General features: G+C 46.0%; 2 protein-coding genes across 5 annotated transcripts in view; one reads left to right on the top strand and one right to left on the bottom strand.

The window, feature by feature from the left end:
- Positions 1 to 4,394: 4,394 nt before the first annotated feature.
- Positions 4,395 to 10,177, top strand: AIFM2 (AIF family member 2). The gene is made up of 8 exons (XM_005153694.3): positions 4,395 to 4,684; positions 5,536 to 5,651; positions 7,052 to 7,171; positions 7,562 to 7,654; positions 7,950 to 8,058; positions 8,245 to 8,397; positions 8,687 to 8,887; positions 9,717 to 10,177. The coding sequence occupies exons 1-8, from the start codon at positions 4,510 to 4,512 to the stop codon at positions 9,869 to 9,871; spliced, it is 1,122 nt and encodes a 373-aa protein (XP_005153751.1). The 5' UTR covers positions 4,395 to 4,509; the 3' UTR covers positions 9,872 to 10,177.
- A 395-nt stretch (positions 10,178 to 10,572) lies between these two features.
- MACROH2A2 (macroH2A.2 histone) overlaps positions 10,573 to 16,852 on the bottom strand; it is a 28,401-nt gene continuing 22,121 nt past the window's right edge. For all 4 annotated transcript variants that reach the window (XM_034061981.1, XM_005153693.4, XM_031053193.2 and 1 more), the window contains exons 8-9: positions 16,115 to 16,289; positions 10,573 to 11,279 (exon numbers count right to left, since the gene is read on the bottom strand). In XM_034061981.1, the coding sequence (XP_033917872.1) occupies positions 11,114 to 11,279; positions 16,115 to 16,289 (341 nt within the window). In that variant the 3' untranslated portion in view covers positions 10,573 to 11,113. The remainder of the gene's footprint in view (positions 11,280 to 16,114; positions 16,290 to 16,852) is intronic.

The raw sequence follows: 16,852 nt of genomic DNA, 5'->3' as shown, positions 1-16,852 counted from the left end.
TGAAAGGAGAGATGAAGCCTGCCACCAGAGCATGCTGAGCCCATTTCAACCTCAGGAACACAAGAATAGCACAGTGGCACAGCCACAGGACAGGGTGGATGTCTGCTATCCACCCCCCATGGCTTTTCTTTTGGATTCAAAGATCAGCAGAGACCATTGCATTTCACCTTTGGAGTTGTCCTGAATCCCTTTTCCATGTGTGACCTGCTACCAGTTTATGGGCTGGCATGTACAGAGGCACTGCCCATAAATACAAGTGACTGGCTGGTCCAGCTTGGCCAAAATTAGGTACCTTTGGTGCTGTGGTTTATGCGAAGCGGTCAGCAGCTGGTGTTCTCAAGCTGGTGTCACTCAAAAACTGGAAATGAAAAATGAGGTTGGCTGGCGGAGAACATACAAAATAGGACCTAGTTCATTTTTGCTTAATTTTATTTACAAGGTATAAAATAGTCAGTGTTGATGTTTAAACGTAGCTGGGAACTGGTCTGAATTGGTTTTTCACAGCAGTTCTTTGCCCTGGACTGTCCTGATTCCACCCTGGCTGCAGCAGAGATCCCTGAGGCATGTGGGGATCACCAGGGAAAAACAGGGAGCCCTGGAGCGGGTACCAAGGATGGGTGACAAGGTTTGTCCAGTGAAGAACAATCCCTCACATCACCCCCGGGAAGACACAAAACCCCTTTCCCTGAAGTGCAGCCTGCAGCTGCACAGCTGGAGGGCTGCAGTGATGCTGCTGCCGCTGGGGCTGTCACAGGATGCTGTGCAGGCACTGTCTGCAGGCAGAGCAGAGGGAATGTGGTGCAGAAGGCTGCTGATACAGAAGAGGAGGAGCATGCTTGTCCTTTGGTTTTACAGAGATGTCTGCTAGCCAGACACACAGTAACAGTCTCCTTGGGAGCAATTACTCTACAGCAAGTTTGATGATATTAATTGTTAAGTCCTGAATCATCTCTTTACTTTGTGTTTGCAAGGGACATCTTTTCCTCCTGCACTGGGGCCAGGAAAAGCTGTGGCTGGAACAAGTCTCTTTTAGTTTTATGACACAAGCATTGTCAGTGGTGGGACAGATCCCTCCAGCAGCTCAGATTTGGCCAGGAGGAATATGGCCTTCAGGCTGGGCCAGGAGGGAGAGCAACTCCAGAGGAGAGTGCAGGAAGGGATGTTAATGCTCTGCCAGTCTGTGAGGGCTGCTGCAAGCTTATAGGAGGCTAAACCCACCCTGGTGCTCATGGCGTGCAGGGTAAGGAGGCACAAGCTCACAGGGAGCTCAGAGGAGCACAGAGCACAGGGCACTGCAGCATCCTAAGGTGTTCCCATGCAGTACCATTGTACCCAACCCACTTGGAGGGATGTCTATTAACTCTGGCTGATGTTGGATTAAACCTGGTGAGGGGAGAATGCAGAGACAGTCTCAGAGCTGGAGAAATGGACAGGAGCATCCCATAGAGATCCTTCTCTGTATCTTTTTCTTCCAAAGGGGGATCTGTGATGAAATGGCCAGGGAGAAGGCCTGGGAGAAGCCAAGGTAGGCAGATTGCTGCACCCAGCCTCCCCACTTGCCTCTGCTGTGCAGATCACCAGCAGAAGACCAAACACTTTCTGAAGCTGATGAGCTTTTATTGCAGCTGGTCTGCTTGCTGCCCGCTGCAGAAATACCATCAAAACAACACATTTGTCAATGCTGAGCACGCACCTGCACGCAGAAAGCTCCCTCCGACCACAGTTTTGAGCATTCAGAGTTTCTTCCTGTTTCCCTGTTTCTCACAAAGGCTCCTTTTACCCCTTGTGTTTGCTTTGGGCACTCTTCTGGTCACTGACTTCATCTTGCCCAATGGTGCATCTCCAGCTTGCCAGCTCAGAGGTTTTTTTACTCTGTTTTTGGAAAGTGACTCCGATCTCGTGTTGTATGACCATATTGACGCAATGGCAGCCCTCATTGCCTAGAGGCAATGTTACAGAGGGCTGTCATAGCCAGCGGTTTTGTCTCAATTTGAAGGCAAGCAGAGGACAACCAAACCACCCCACGCCTGGAACACTTTGCCTTTGTCTTGAAGGCAGGATGAAGACATTTGCCTTGTGAGCTGCAGAGGGCAGGAACAGGATCTTTATCTTTGTGCCAGTTTGGTACAAATATTCCCGAAGGGGGACAGCACCACATGATAGAGGAAAAGAGGAGAGTACTCTTGGATTAATTGATTTCTCCCAGCAGTGGGTATGTGCTGTAAAACATATGCAAATGCCTGGCACAAAAAGCCAAAAACTTCCTCTGTAAAAGACAGATCTGGACACAAAGGTGCAGGGGAAGGGGGAGAAGACAGGAACACATGGGAAGGGTGATTCATCTTCAGCCTGCCCATCTTCTAGGACTGGATCTTTGATCCAGCTGAGCTCCAGTTGGATGAAATGCCAGGGGAATTATGCAGGTAAGGACAATCTTGCCAGGAAGGGAATGGGTTCACACACACTGGGCGTGAAGCAAGCCTGTCCTTGTAATTTGAGGGAAGAGCTTAAGTCAGGATTTGATTGCAGAGCTCATCTCTTCAGGAATGGAAGCAGGTTTGAGGTTTTCACAATTTTTGCACCGAATTATCCTTTCCCAAAGGTCGCCATCACCAGGTCATCCCAGCAGCCCCCTCAGATTAGTATCCATGCAGGTACCAGGAGAGACGACAGGCAGCAGACCTGGAGCACTAACCTAGGGATACTTCCCAGCTTCTGGACATTCGGAACTCCTAGATTCCTGGCCAGAATGGGTGTCTCTGTGTGTAGGCACCTGGATTAACCAGAAATATTTTCCTCCAGTGAAAATTTTAGCATTCTCCAGCCAAGTCCTGTGTAACAAAAAGCACAAACCTGCCCTTGGATTATTTCAGCTGAAGCTTTCCTATCAAGGGCTTTCCTCCACTCCTGGCTTTACTGTCGGCTGTTCATCCCCCCTCTCCTTGCTCTCTTCCAGACTGAAGAGGGTGCAGGAACACCTCTTGCTTTCACCCTCTTTGTCACCCTTCTTCCCCAGTCCCCCATCCCTTCCTGTGACGAGGGGAGCGTGTCCACTGCCGCGCGCTGGACTTGGATACCCGCATCCCATGTCCCCACGGCCGAGCCGGCTGCACCCTCTGGCGGCGACCGAGTCCGGGCCCTGACTTCCATGGAAAAGATGCGAATTCCTTCGTCGTCTCCCACCCATGAGGGTGGGGGGGAGTTTTTCTCGGGACCCCACTGAGAGGGAGCGTCGGCACCGGGCCAGCATTTGCTGAAGGAAGAATGCGGAGCAGTGGGAGCCTTCAAGCGATCAGGGGAAGGGGAGCGCAGGGGCAGCTCTACCAGCTCACAACACCGCAGTGTGCACAGCAGCTATATTTATCCACACGGCCAGCAGCTATATTTATCTGGAATGCCACAGGAGTCGAGAGTCTGCGGGGTAATTTCCGTGCTGCGGAAGAACACGATCTGGATGCCCTTCTCACTGCAAACCTTCTCTGCTCCCTGCTCCAGAGGCCTTCACTGCTGTCTCAGGCCTTCTCTGCTTCTCCTTTCACCCCACTAGCTCTACCATTGTGATGCTGGGCTCACCTTCACTCTGTCCCCCCCATACAGCCCTCTCAGGGCTCCCTTTCCCACTGCCACTTGGAGCAGACATACCTTAATTTCTCTCTTCAAGGGAGCCGTTTCTCTTGCTGAAGGGAGTGGGCCATCCTCTGGTTGCATTATTCACCAAGCCTGCAGTCTTGGCCAGTTTGTGGATTTCCCAACGAACACCTCCAAGTCACCAAGTGCCACAAAACATGAACTCTTCCCCAAAAGGGGAAGCCCTCAGCTGTACCCCAAAAGAGGGAACATGCACTTAGCCAACATGCATAGCTGACAAACGACAAGCCACGGTGGCTAGACAAAGCCATGTGAACTTTCCAAAACAAAATTGTTTTTTCTGTTTGGTTGAGCTTTGTGTAAAGATGAGCTCATGACTTTTTAATGCTGGGGTTTGGCAGGACTGACCACATCCTCGGCATTAGCAGAGCTTCATGTCTCACACAGCATCCTTACCCACTGCCAAGATGCAGCTGCAGTCCCTGAGCTGGCTGGCTCAGCTGGGACAGTTTCCCTGGTCTCCAGGTATTTGCCCATCACCCTTAAAACACAACCCTTGATGTGTAAGAAAGATACTTACAGACCCCTTCTCACATAGAGGATGCATGGGGGGAACTTACCGAAGGTGAAAAGCGGAATACCCGTACTTAGGACTCTGCGCCCTGGCAGGAAGCACTGCCCTGCTGCCCGGGAGGGCCAAGGTCTGCGAGCTGCACCCAGACCTCGAAACGCCCAGTCTCTCCCAGCCGCCCGTACTAGCACCAGTTTACGAGGCGGCACACGAGACTCCGCCCGCCGCAGGGGGAGGCGGGTGCGCGGCCATAGCAATCCCGCTGCCGCTGAGGGAAGGATTTGCCCTGTATCGAGCCGACCCGAGCACTCTTCCCTTTGCTGGGCCGCCCTCCGCAGCCCTGCGGAGCGATGGGATCCCGCTTGTCTGTGGACGACTCCGTGCGGGTGGTGGTGGTCGGGGGCGGGTTCGGCGGCACGGCGGCCGCCAGCCTGCTCAAGTCCTGGGCCATCCCCTTCGTGCTACTGGACGTGAGAGATGCTTTCCATCACAACGTGGCTGCCCTCCGTGCCTCCGTGGAGAGCGGTAAGGACTCGGCACATCCACACCTTTCCTCTCCCAGGATCCCGGTGGGTCATTGCTCTTATCTCCACCAGTGACTGCAGCAGCTGGGGGGAACTCTGGGAGTAACGAGGAACAGTGTACTGAAAGTGCTTCTGCCATCCCATTGATGGTGGAAGAGTTGGATGTTTTCTCTCTGGAAAACCAGTACTTGGCTCTGGGACGACCCACAGATCATCTGCGTTAATTGCATGTCTGATGGGAAACCTGAGCAAAAAAACTACACAGATTGTCTCTATTATTTCAAGGGTTTAGAAGATGACTAAGCTAAAATGAAGCAGCAGTTGGAAGGGGTGAATGAACACCTCTCTGTATCTGGCCCTGGATGATAAAACTCTCCCTGTGAGCTGCTCAGACTTGTCTGGGATCACACCTGGGAGGCTGTGCTAACATTATTACTCCAGTCACTGGGGATTTAGGAGGAGAAAATCTCATGTTCAAGGCTGGGAACAAGCATCAAAGTTTCTTAAAAAGCTTGGTCTGGGAGGCAGATAATGTGACAAAAAGCCACTGACTTCCTGCTTGAAATGCCCCAAACCAGGCAAACCCGTACAGGAAATTCCATATGGGGAGCAGAGACAAAGCAATCTAGCCAAGGGTGTCATGGGGGCTCTGAGGAGCTGATCCGGTCAAAACCAAGGCAAAGACCTTAAATCTCATTGTTGGGTGGAGATAACGCACAGCAGAAGCCTAACCTGTGGGCCCAGGTGCATACAATGCTTTTGTCTCAGCAAGGATGACATGAGGGGAGAAGGAAAGAGGGGTCTGTTAAGTCTCCACAGAGGGAGATCTCTTGTTCTCTCTTCTTACCACAGGATTTGCCAAGAAGACTTTTATCTCCTACTCTGTCACCTTTGGGGACAGCTTCCGACAAGGCAAAGTTGTTGGCATAGACCCGGAGAGGCAGCAAGTCTTGCTCAGTGATGGTGAGGTGGGTGGTGTAATAACTTGCAATGAGTAACTTGGCTGCACTATGGGATCACCTGCTGATGTGGCAAGTCAGTCTTCAGGAGGCTGTTGTGAATCTCCCCTCCTTAGGGTTTTTCTTCAGCCATGTCTTGGCTGTGAGACTGCAGTACTCCAAATCTAGGCTATGTTGGCTTCAACTGGTGATGTCTGTTTGGAGAAGTGACTTGGAATTTAGGTTTCAGACTGCTGTCCATGGCTGGAGTCCTCAAGGGAAACGAGCAGGACCACAGGGCACTTACAGAAAATGTGCCTCCGAGCAGGAGCAGTGTAACCTTCATCTGCCAGAGGTTCACCTGCCTTGTGCAGGACAGAATTGTGCTCTGGTAACACCAAACTGGACTCTTGCCCTTGAGTTGGATGAGAGCTGGGAATGCTATCCAGCTGGGGCAAACACCCCGTATCTCCTGCAGTGCAGGCCAGCTGAGCCCACAAACCCTGGACCAATCCAGTTACCCCAGGCGCACACACATGCAGGGTTCCTATTTTGATGTAACCTGCAGCTTAGCTGAAATACCTGACCCCAAACAAGCCACAACCCAAGCCCTTGGGGAAAGCATTGATTGCTTTCCTATAGGTTTCTCCCATCTGTGGACAAATATGCAAATACTCATGCTTAACACTGGCCCTGTAACTCCAGGAAGTAGAGAAGAATAAAACCAATGACCTGCTTCTATGGAGGACTGCCCTAGAGAGAAGCACACCCCCAGCAATCTCCTCTAAAACCAAGAGGCAGTTTTTGGAAAGACTGTAGCATTTAATCACCCTGAAGAGCTTGGCAAGAGACCATCTTACTCACAGGTGTTGAATGGCACCATCCCTCCTAACCATGCTTAAGTGGCCTAGAGCTGTTGTGATGTTCAGGTGTGGTTGTGCAGCAAATAAATCACCCCATGTAGTGCTCAGATGAGCTTTCACTCTAACAGCTGGATTTAGAGCTCAGCAATTAACCCTAGAGCTCAGATCTTTATCTAACTGCAGGAAGAAACAAGGGCAGCAGCTCTGCTAACTTTTCAGCCAGAGCACTTCATCTCTGTACAGAAGAGGGTGAAGGAGAGCAGTTAAGTCAGCTGTGATGGTAGCTTCAGTGTCCAGCACAAGTATCAGATCATTTCCTGTAAACTTACGGTAATATCTTTAAAGGTCTCAGCTTACCTGAAGACTGGTGCATCTCTCAGACCCTGAGGTAGGCAGTTACTTGGTGTCACTTGGATCAGGTCACTTTCTAACACTGCACGTGCTTTCCTAGTTATCAGCAAGGGCTGGAGGAGAGGGAATGAGTGAAATAGTACCTAGGAGGCAACAACTGTGTTTTATGCTCTGTTTCTATGAAGTCTTAACATCTTCCATCTTCTGCCCTCCCAGGAGCTTCACTACTCCCATCTCATTCTAGCAACAGGCAGTGATGGGCCATTCCCTGGGAAGTTCAACAAAGTCATTGATATGGAAAGTGCCATCCAGACCTATGAAGACATGGTTAAAGAGGTGAGGAATCAACTTGTAGGAAGTGTTGCCTGCCCTTGTTCAGCTTCCCTGTCCTGGACAACCACCATGGATATCTGGAGCCATCTGTGTCCAAGGACAAGAGATGGCAATACCTGCAGGGAGAGGCCAGCACAAGGAGCTCATCTAGCTCTTCGTGCCCCAGGGGAAGATGAACTGCCTGCACGGGGGAAACCTGAAATGCTCAAAAGTGTTACAGTGTACCCAGAAAGAGTGCATGGGGTCCTCACTGTTTGTTTCCTCTTAAGGAACTAGGTGATTTATTGCTGTTGGGTCAGCGCTGTATCTCAGAAGGTCTATCCACAGACTAGCTGAAGGTATCTGACTTCCTGCACTGAACAGTTCTTTTATAACACAAGTTTCCTCTTCCAGATTGAGAAATCTGAGCGCATCCTGGTAGTGGGAGGTGGTGCTGCTGGAGTAGAGATGGCTGCAGAGATCAAAACAGAGTACCCAGACAAAGAGGTAGTAGCATATTAGTCACGATTAACTTCATCCTGGTTTCAAAGACTGTTCTTCTATAATGGTCCTGCTGAGGTACCTGAGACCACTGCAAATCAGGACCCTTCAGCTCTACTACCTACTCTTCTGAGAGCACCTTATAGCCTGCCACCACAGTTATCGGGACTAGATGCCTTTCACCAACTCACCCTCCTTAGGCACAAAGCAGGGTGGAAGGAAGCCTAGCTGTATCTGCTGCCCACTTCGTACCCCATGTTCCATCCTTGTGTCCACCTGTTTGCTGTTTTGTCCCTAACAGGTCACCCTCATTCACTCAAAAATTGCACTAGCTGATGTGGAGCTGCTAGCTTGTGTCCGTCAGGAGGTGAAATTGATTCTTCTCAGAAAAGGAGTGCACCTATTATTAAGTACGTACTTAGACGTTGAAGCTTTGTTAGCTGCTATTCTTTAGCCAGAGTATCTCCTTCTGATGTCTGCTGACTTTTTTGACTAAGTGTGGCTCTCCTGAATTTCTGTTTTACCAGATATCTCTGGGTTAGCTGGCAATAGCAGCCTAGTACAGGTTTGTGACCCAGGGCTCTCTGTTGCAACAGGTGAAAGGGTCAGCAATGTGGAAGATCTCACAACAAACCAGTTCCAGAAGGACATGGTAGTAAGGACAGAAAAGGGCACTGAGGTGGTTACTGACATGGTGATTATGTGCACGGGTATAAAGATTAACTCTTCAGCATATGCTGCTGCATTTGGTAAGTGAAAAAAACACAGTGTGGGGAGAAGCAACACAGTTCTTCAGTGTCTTGTAGCTGAGTACTGTGAGGTTAGCAATCAATCATATACAACTTGTAGTGGCTATCCCACGATACAGCAAATGGTCCAACATCACATTAAATACTTGACTGTGAAATGTGACCATCAGAAACTTACAGTTCCTTGCTTTGAGTTAATAACATGTTTGATAACATCGTCAGCATTTTGGGTTCTCAGGCCACAAGCAACACAAAGCTCCTTCTGAAAATTTGCTGTTTGGCAAAACAGGGGACAAAATGGCAAGTAATGGTGCTTTGAAAGTCAACCAGCACCTCCAGGTGGAAGGCTATGAGAACATCTATGCCATTGGGGACTGTGCAGATCTGAATGAACCAAAGATGGCTTACCATGCTGGGCTCCATGCCAACATCGCAGTGACAAATATCATCAACAGCCTGACACATAAGCCTCTTAAAACCTACAAACCAGGTAAGATTATCTCCTAGGACCTGCCTCAGACCTAGGGCTGTTTTTATGCAGGGAACAGCTGGTTAACATGTACACATCAGAACTTGCATGTGACACTGATTAAAGGTGAAGAAACTCATGACTGGAGCTGACTGTATAAGCTTAAATCTCAGGCTGCATCTTAGTTCTTGCCAAAGACACTGTAGATGTTAATTACCTGTGTCAGGCTATGGCTACGAGTCCTTTCTTCACTGTCTTCCTGATAAATCTACTGGTGGGAGTCTGCTATTCATCAAATTCACTTTTCTTTAAATTGCTTACTGTTCAGTTGAATCCTAGGAACAAGATGACTTTACTTTCTCCTCCTTTCTCCCCTTAAGCTATACAGCAAACAAACTGAACAATCTGGTCTCAAAAATCTAGCTAGGTAATGAGTTTCATTAATAAGCAACTTACCATAACTATGTTGAAAGCTGTTCCACATGGATATCTGGACAGCAGTTTAGTTTCTAAAGACCGCTCTGCCTGTTTAAATTTCTTTCTACTTACCTTTTGTTGTCTATGTCTTGGACTTTCTCTTGGGAGGAAAAAATCATTCTCCTGATGCATGTACAAATAGAGCCCAACCCTTCAGCAATTCCATTACTGAGGTAGAGCAGATTGTAGAAAGGAGAGAGTTGTAAGTAGTTCTCCTTTGGCCTCTTCCCTTGTCATGCAGCACGAGTCCTGTACTTAGCAGTAAGTGTGGGTAGGAAGGGAGGGTTTGGACGAAGTGAAGCACCTACATGCAGTAGGGCTTGATACTTAGGTTTGAAGCTGCTTAACTTAAACCTCTACATCTTATTTTCAGGGTCACTAACATTCCTGCTTTCAATGGGCAGGAATGATGGTGTAGGCCAGGTGAACGGTTACTACGTGGGACATCTCTTAGTGACCATTGCTAAGAGCCGGGACCTGTTTGTCTCCAAGAGCTGGAAGACAATGGGGCAGACAATGCCCTCTTAAGACAGGATCAGTAACAAACGGGCACGGAATACAGCAACAGGAAGAGTGAGGGTGCACTTTTACTGCTTGGACAGACTGATACTCTCTCCTCCACCACCACTAAAAGACACCCACTAGCATACTGCATTAAAGGGGTGCCCTGCCTTGCTGTAAAGTGTAAGGAGGCACTTTGCAAATGAAGTGTACAGAAGCTCACATGATAAAAACCAGGGAACAAATATTTCTTTTACTTCCCTGTTGAGACAGCTTTGATCAAGAAATGTGGTTTACCTGGATTTGTAACAATAAACATTGTGGTTTTCAGAATCAATGGTTTGTTTGTTATGTGGTTTTTCCCTGGCTTTCTCTACTCTTGCTCTTCTAAAAAGCACCTGCCTCTTCCAGATCTGGAATCTGCTCTGCAGCATGCAGGACACATGGCTTGCAGCACTGCCTAGGAAAGGCTGCCTAAAGCCTTGAAAGCATTATGGTAATCCTAGAACTCAGCAGAGTATAATGCAGCTTTGTGTTAACAACTCCATGGCAGCTATAATGATTGTGCTTACAGGACTATACTTCAGCAAAATAAGCTGGTTAGTTGCGTGCTAAGTGTGATACAGCAAGCACTCCCTTACAGATGCTGCTGCCTTTTTTTGCTTTTAAAGGTGAACAAGTCCCAGGGCAGAAGTAGGTTTTATAACAATAACCACACTTGACACATCTTTTTCTTTTTTTCTTATAAAACAAACAAAATCACCATGAAATACTCTCAGTAATTACAGAGATTATTGTGAGTCAAAAGCAAAACAGAAGCTCCTCATGCATCACTTCCAAATCCTTTTCCCCTCTCTGTGGGCTGGAGGCAGAAGTTTACCATCTGCCCTCAGGGGAGGGGAAAAAAGGAACAGAATATTTTTAAGAGTTCTTTAAAGTGTGAGTGTGTGTGAAAAAATCATCACTACAAATCTAAAATGAAGTTACTCTTTAAAAACTTCTAGACTAAAATAACAAGGGACACTAAAAGTCCTGAAAAGAGATGGTAATTCATTTGCTTCAGGTGATATAAAAGGCTAGAGGATTCTGACAGCATGAAGAAATCGCACTAAGCCCTCTCATCTCTAGTCACAGCTCTTCATCAAGTCACAACACATCACACTACTACCACTCCCCCTCCTCATCACATTGAAAAAATAAAACCCACCTCTAATGCTTTTAATGCTACTCAAGTTTGTTGAAAAATAAAGTTTCATTTGGATGTCATTGCTACTTTGTGTCTAGCTTGGCCATTTCTTGCACATAGATGCCAATACTTTCACTGTCGAAGAGCAGAAAGTAAATGTTCTTCAAGGAGGAAGAGCTGGTGCCGTCAAAATGAGTGGAAATAGCTCTTAGAGTCACCTGGGCTGCCGTCTGTTTTGGGAAGCAGTTTCTATGTGGTAGGGGAAGAAAACAGAACAAGTGAGTGTCAGTCACCTGTGCAAGCATTATGCACACATGATGCTGAAAGGAACAAGCCACAGCTGTATCAACTACAGGCAGATAGTCCCATTTGCAGTTTTGCTATGTGTAAATCCTAGAAGAAAGCCCAAGGTTTTGACAGCAGTATTCATCTGCTGCTGTATTAGTTTCCTTGCTGGTATGGTTATGCTCTTCTTTTGTTTCTACTTTCTATAACAACACAAAGATTTTTAGTGCCCTCTCTTAGAATTAAACTTTTCCATGCTGTGCTGGGCAGGGATGCCCAGGGATGATTAATTTTTAATCAAGGGATTTTTAATCAAGGGATGATTATTTTTTAGTTGGAAATTGAAAAATAGAAATACATCAGCTACTTAGCTGGCTTCCTCATGCTGTCATTAAAAACACTTTGGTTGAGACTTCGGTGAAAATAGTTGAAATATAACCCCAAGCCAAATTAAGGCCGAGTCTCTTCAATTGATTCATTTTGATGGTAATAATCTCTAACCTACAATTTGAAAAGCTAGAAGCTACCAGTCTCTACAGTAACTGGACTTTTCAACTGTGTTGACATCTCTTGGGCCACCTGGCCCACATCCTTGAGATTCAAATTTCTTGGCAGCAACATTTTTTCCATCTTAATAATTCTCATACTCCTGTTTCAAGTTGTGCTGGGTTCAGCAGTAGCAGTCATTTTTCTCCTTCTTAGTAGCTGGTGAACCCAGGACACAAGTCACAAAACCATTCAGCTGCAACACAGTTCCTTCATCCTCATCTCCACGCTACAAGGAAACTGCACAACAGTGGATTGCAAAGAGCAGAATTACTATGAAGTCCTTTGCACAGAATCATAGAATCAGCTAGGTTGGGAAAGACCTTTAAGATCATCAGATACAACCATTACCCCATGACTGCGAAGACCACCACTAAACCATGTCACTGAGGGCCTCATCCACATGGTTTGTGAACCCTTCCAGGGACAGTGATTCCACCACTGTCCTGAGCAGCCTGTTCCAATGCCTGATCAACCTCTCTGCAAATAAATTGTTCCTAATATCCAGTCTAAACCACCCCTGGTGCAGCTTGAGGCTGTTACCTCTTATTGCTTGTTACTTGGGAGAAGAGACAGAGCCCCAGCTCACTGCAACCTCCTTTCAGGCAGTTGTAAACAGTAATAAAGTCCCCTCTGAGCCTTCTCTTCTCCAGACTGAACACCCCAGTTCCCTCAGCTGTTCCTCAGTAAGACCTGCTCTCCAGACCCTTCACCAGCTTTGTTGCCTTTCTCTGGCCCCGCTCCAGCACCTCGATGTCTCTCTTATAGTGAGGGGCCCAGAACTGAACACAGGATTCAAGGCGCAGCCTCACCAGTGATGAGCACAGGGGTGTGATCACTGCCCTGGCCCTGCTGGCCACACTAGTGCTGATACAGGCCAGGATGCTATTGGCCTTCTTGGCTCCCTGGGCACAAGCTGGCTCATTTTCAGCTGTCAATCAGCACTCCCAGGTCCTTTTCCGTAGATCAGCTTTCCAGCCACTCTGCCCCAAGCCTGTAGCATCCCATGGGATTCTTGTGGCCTAAGTGCAGGATCCATCACTTTGCCCTGTTGAACCTCATACCACTGGCCACAGCCCATCAATCCAGCCTGTCCAGATCTCTCTGTAGAGCCTTCCTACCCTCCAGCAGATCAGCACTCCCACCCAACTCGATGTCATCTGCAAAGTTACTGAGGGTGCACTCAATCCACTCGTGCAGATCATCAATGAAGATATTAAACAATACTGGCCCCAACACCTCAATGAGGTGAGGGACACCACTAGCGACTGGTCACCCACTAGATGTGATGCCATTTACCACCACTCTTTGGGCTCGGCCACCCAGCCGGTTTTCAGCCGAGTGAATAATACATCTATCCAGGGCATGAGCAGCCAATTTCTCCAGGAGAACGCTGCGGGAGACAGTGTCAAGCACTTTAGTGAAGTCCTAACAGACATTGCCCACAGCCTTTCCCTTATTAACCAGGTGGGCCACCTTATCACAGAAGGAGATCATGTTGGTCAAGCAGGACCTGCCCCTCATTAACCCCTTATATAGATCTCACTTAGGCTCATCTGCTCCATGACCTTCTCCAGCACTGAGATCAGGCTGACAAGCCTGTAGTTTCCAGGGTCCTCCTTCCTGCCCTTTTTATAGAGAGGTGTATCTCTTTACATAAAATTCTGACTGCTATAAATACTGGACAGAATTTCAAGAACTGTTCTACAGTTTGGACTTGATGCTCATCTAATGAAATACTCTGCCTTACAGTATGCTCACACTTAGGAAGGTCTCCACATTGTTCTACCTGTCTAACACTAAACAGATTTGTTGAGTTAGACAGAATCACTTCCTGAAGTGATCCATATGTGTGTCTGCCACTGACATCTGGAGAGAGGGACACACTCCTGCATCACCCACTGGAGTTTCTCTGCTGCCTGACAATGCTTGTAATAGTTTTGCTGATTTTGTACAACCCTGGAGAGTGTCAATACAGCGCTTGCTACGCAAGCATGTAGGAAGCCACCTACCTTGAAGGGCCTGGATGAGACTTTACTGAGATATATGTTTGAAGGTGAGTTAAGACACAGCTGAGGTTTCAGACAGGTCTTTGGGCATAACTCTGTGGTTGTTCTTGAGTTTAATGCCTCCTATTTAGGTTCTACTGCATGATAATGATCCAGATAAAGTTAGATCCATGCCCCCCAAAAACTGGCCAGCACAACCTAGCCTATGTCCTTCCTCTGAGGCAGGATTACACGTAACTTTTCTGATTCTGAAAAGTTTGTCTAACCTATACTTAAAGATCTTCAGTGATGGGTCTACATCAGAATACAGGGATAAGCCATCCCAGTGCCTAACAATCCCTGCACTTAAAAAATTATGGCATTGCTTTTAATAGCATCCATAGCAGCCTTTGCTGTGTTTTTCACCACTGCCATGTGCATTTGGTTTTTTTTCTAAGTTTAGTACCACTGATTTCTAACTCATTTTTATGCTAGTGATTTCAGATACTTATCATACCTGTGTGTGTATATATAAATATATATTAAAAACCATCCAAAAAAGAGCTTGTAAACTAGTCAGCAATAACTGCCTTATCCATATTCAGTGTAATCCAAATGAGTACTAGCAAACATATTTTCCTATTTTTAGTCTCTGGGCAGCATCTGCACCTACCCTTTCTGGCAGCAAGCTATCAAAAAGGACTTTTAGAAAATGTTTTTCAATTAATTTATGTCTGCTTCACAGCACAAGTAATTTCATCTAAACTGCATTTCTCTACTGTTTACTGAGAAAATCATAAAGGTGAAAATTTCTGGCAAAATCGAGTATCCCAACAAAACCAGCATTTTGTGATTCTGATTTCTTGTGCAGACAAGTAGGTGGAATAACATGACAGCAAAACCATTAAGTATTATTAGAAAAATTGCCTTTTTTCAGACAACTTTAAGGTTCTTTGATAAAGTGTAAACCAGCAGCACCTGGTAAGACTTACTCTATTTTCAGTTAGCAGAAGTAATTGTAAGAGCAACAGAGAGTGAAATAGAATTCAGCAGCAGAAGGATCTGTGCTAAGACTAATGGTCCACGACTGGATTATTATATTGCTCATAGGAGACATGAGATCCATACAGACTATTTCTAGTGGCATTTAAAACTATAGTTCAGTGTTGAAAGCTGAACTTTATTATTAAAGAGCTGTAAAACCATTTATCACATTTTGCTTTGACAACATTATAAAAAAGATATGTGTATGAAGGAAGAAAAACATTAAAAATTGCACTGCCCCTCTATTTATTCTTTTATCCTGATCCATAAAAATATTATTATGACTTGTAAAATATCTCTGTAAAAACAGCATTTTCACCCCCTGTCTATTCAGTGATGTGTGGTGATTTCAGTGATCAAAATGCAGTTTTACTTTCATTTTATTCATTACAGGGCCAACACAACTGCACTACATACTCTACTCTTTGGGCATTACTTACAAAATCAGTAGTTACATTTCAAATTAAATACAAGTGTGTGAACTACAGTACGAAATTGCAAATCTGCAGCTAGCAGGGCTTGTGTAAGTTTTCTTGTGATCAGAGACCAAGCAAGATTAACAAAGTGTCAGCTTACAATAAATAAATGCTTTGGATTTCTTAGTAAAGCACATTTTGTTTGCTAGTTATTGAGAAAGAAGAGTGTAATTTTATAGTTGGTTTCATAGTTCACTTTTTAAAGCACAACTATATTTGAGAAACATTTTCTCAAAGAGAAGATTTTCTTCATAAAGAAAACATCTTGTGTGACTAGTCTGTTTAATATATGTGCTTAGGATGACTTAAGTGAACATCCCATGTTGACCTAGCACAGGCTGCATCACTGTTATTTGGCTTCAATATTATGCTGATATAAACTTACTAGTACAAATGTAGTTTTAGTAAGATTCCCCACAGAAAAATGAAGGAACATAAAACCAGAGGTGGTGCAGGCCCATAGCAGAAGAATGAAAATTACTGCCCAACAATAGAAAACACAGCAAGTCCACCCAGCTCTCCTGTGGGTTACCTAATTTCTATAAAGGCTTTCTGGTCATTCCTTGCAAACACTGCACTTCAAGCTCCTCTAATCTGGAGAAGCATGGTGTCAGACAGCAACCTGCAACAGCCTTCTCTGGAGGCCACAGAGCAGAGGGTACTTCTTCATCACAACATCAGCTCTGACAGTGAATTATAACACTGCTACCTGATAAAGAATCCTCCTATGCAGAAAGAGCCATACCTGCCACTGGGAAACGGGGGAAAAGCCACGGACTTCAACTTCTTGTCTTCTGCGGCTGTTAAACAGTTCTTTACAGTCTCTTCAAGCTGCTCTTCACACTTGTCTGAGCCCCACTGTGGGATGTGACAGTGGATGACAAACTTTGCTGCTAGGCCGCTAGACTGAGTAAGTGCAGCTAACACAAATGAAAATATAACATTTAGTTTTGAATAGAAACCACCCTGCAATGACCTCTCAATCCAACATACTTCCCTAATTACATCACTTCTCCAAGGAAACACATTAGGAATTAAAATATGCCACAATGGCTCACTTGTAATCATCATGTGACTGTCTCATCATTACTTTTGTGATCACTTATTATTTCTTTGGAGACCAAAGAACAAAGGGTTCATTTGATTAACACACAGTTAATAATGTTTTTTTAGCTTTCTCATTAAGCATGACCTCTGGATTTGTTTTATTCAATGTACCAAAACCTTGCACTGAACACGATAACACCAATCCCCCAGTAAGCATTACTGCAGCATTACTGTCACACAGCCTTATCTGAATGCTTTTCACAAATACCTGCATCAGCATTACAGCTCCAGAGTGTTAGGAAGTAATACTGAGACCCACTTGACAGTTGGGTAATTTCAGAGAACGACATGAAAAATCAAAGACATTTGCTGAAGGTCTCCATGAGTTATGACCAACTAGGAAGCTAGATTAATTTTTCAGAAAGCCTAATATCAG

The sequence above is a fragment of the Melopsittacus undulatus genome, chromosome 4 (assembly GCF_012275295.1).
Source record: "Melopsittacus undulatus isolate bMelUnd1 chromosome 4, bMelUnd1.mat.Z, whole genome shotgun sequence".
Classification (NCBI taxonomy): Eukaryota; Metazoa; Chordata; class Aves; order Psittaciformes; family Psittaculidae; genus Melopsittacus; species Melopsittacus undulatus.
This window is presented reverse-complemented; position numbering and strand designations above follow the sequence as displayed.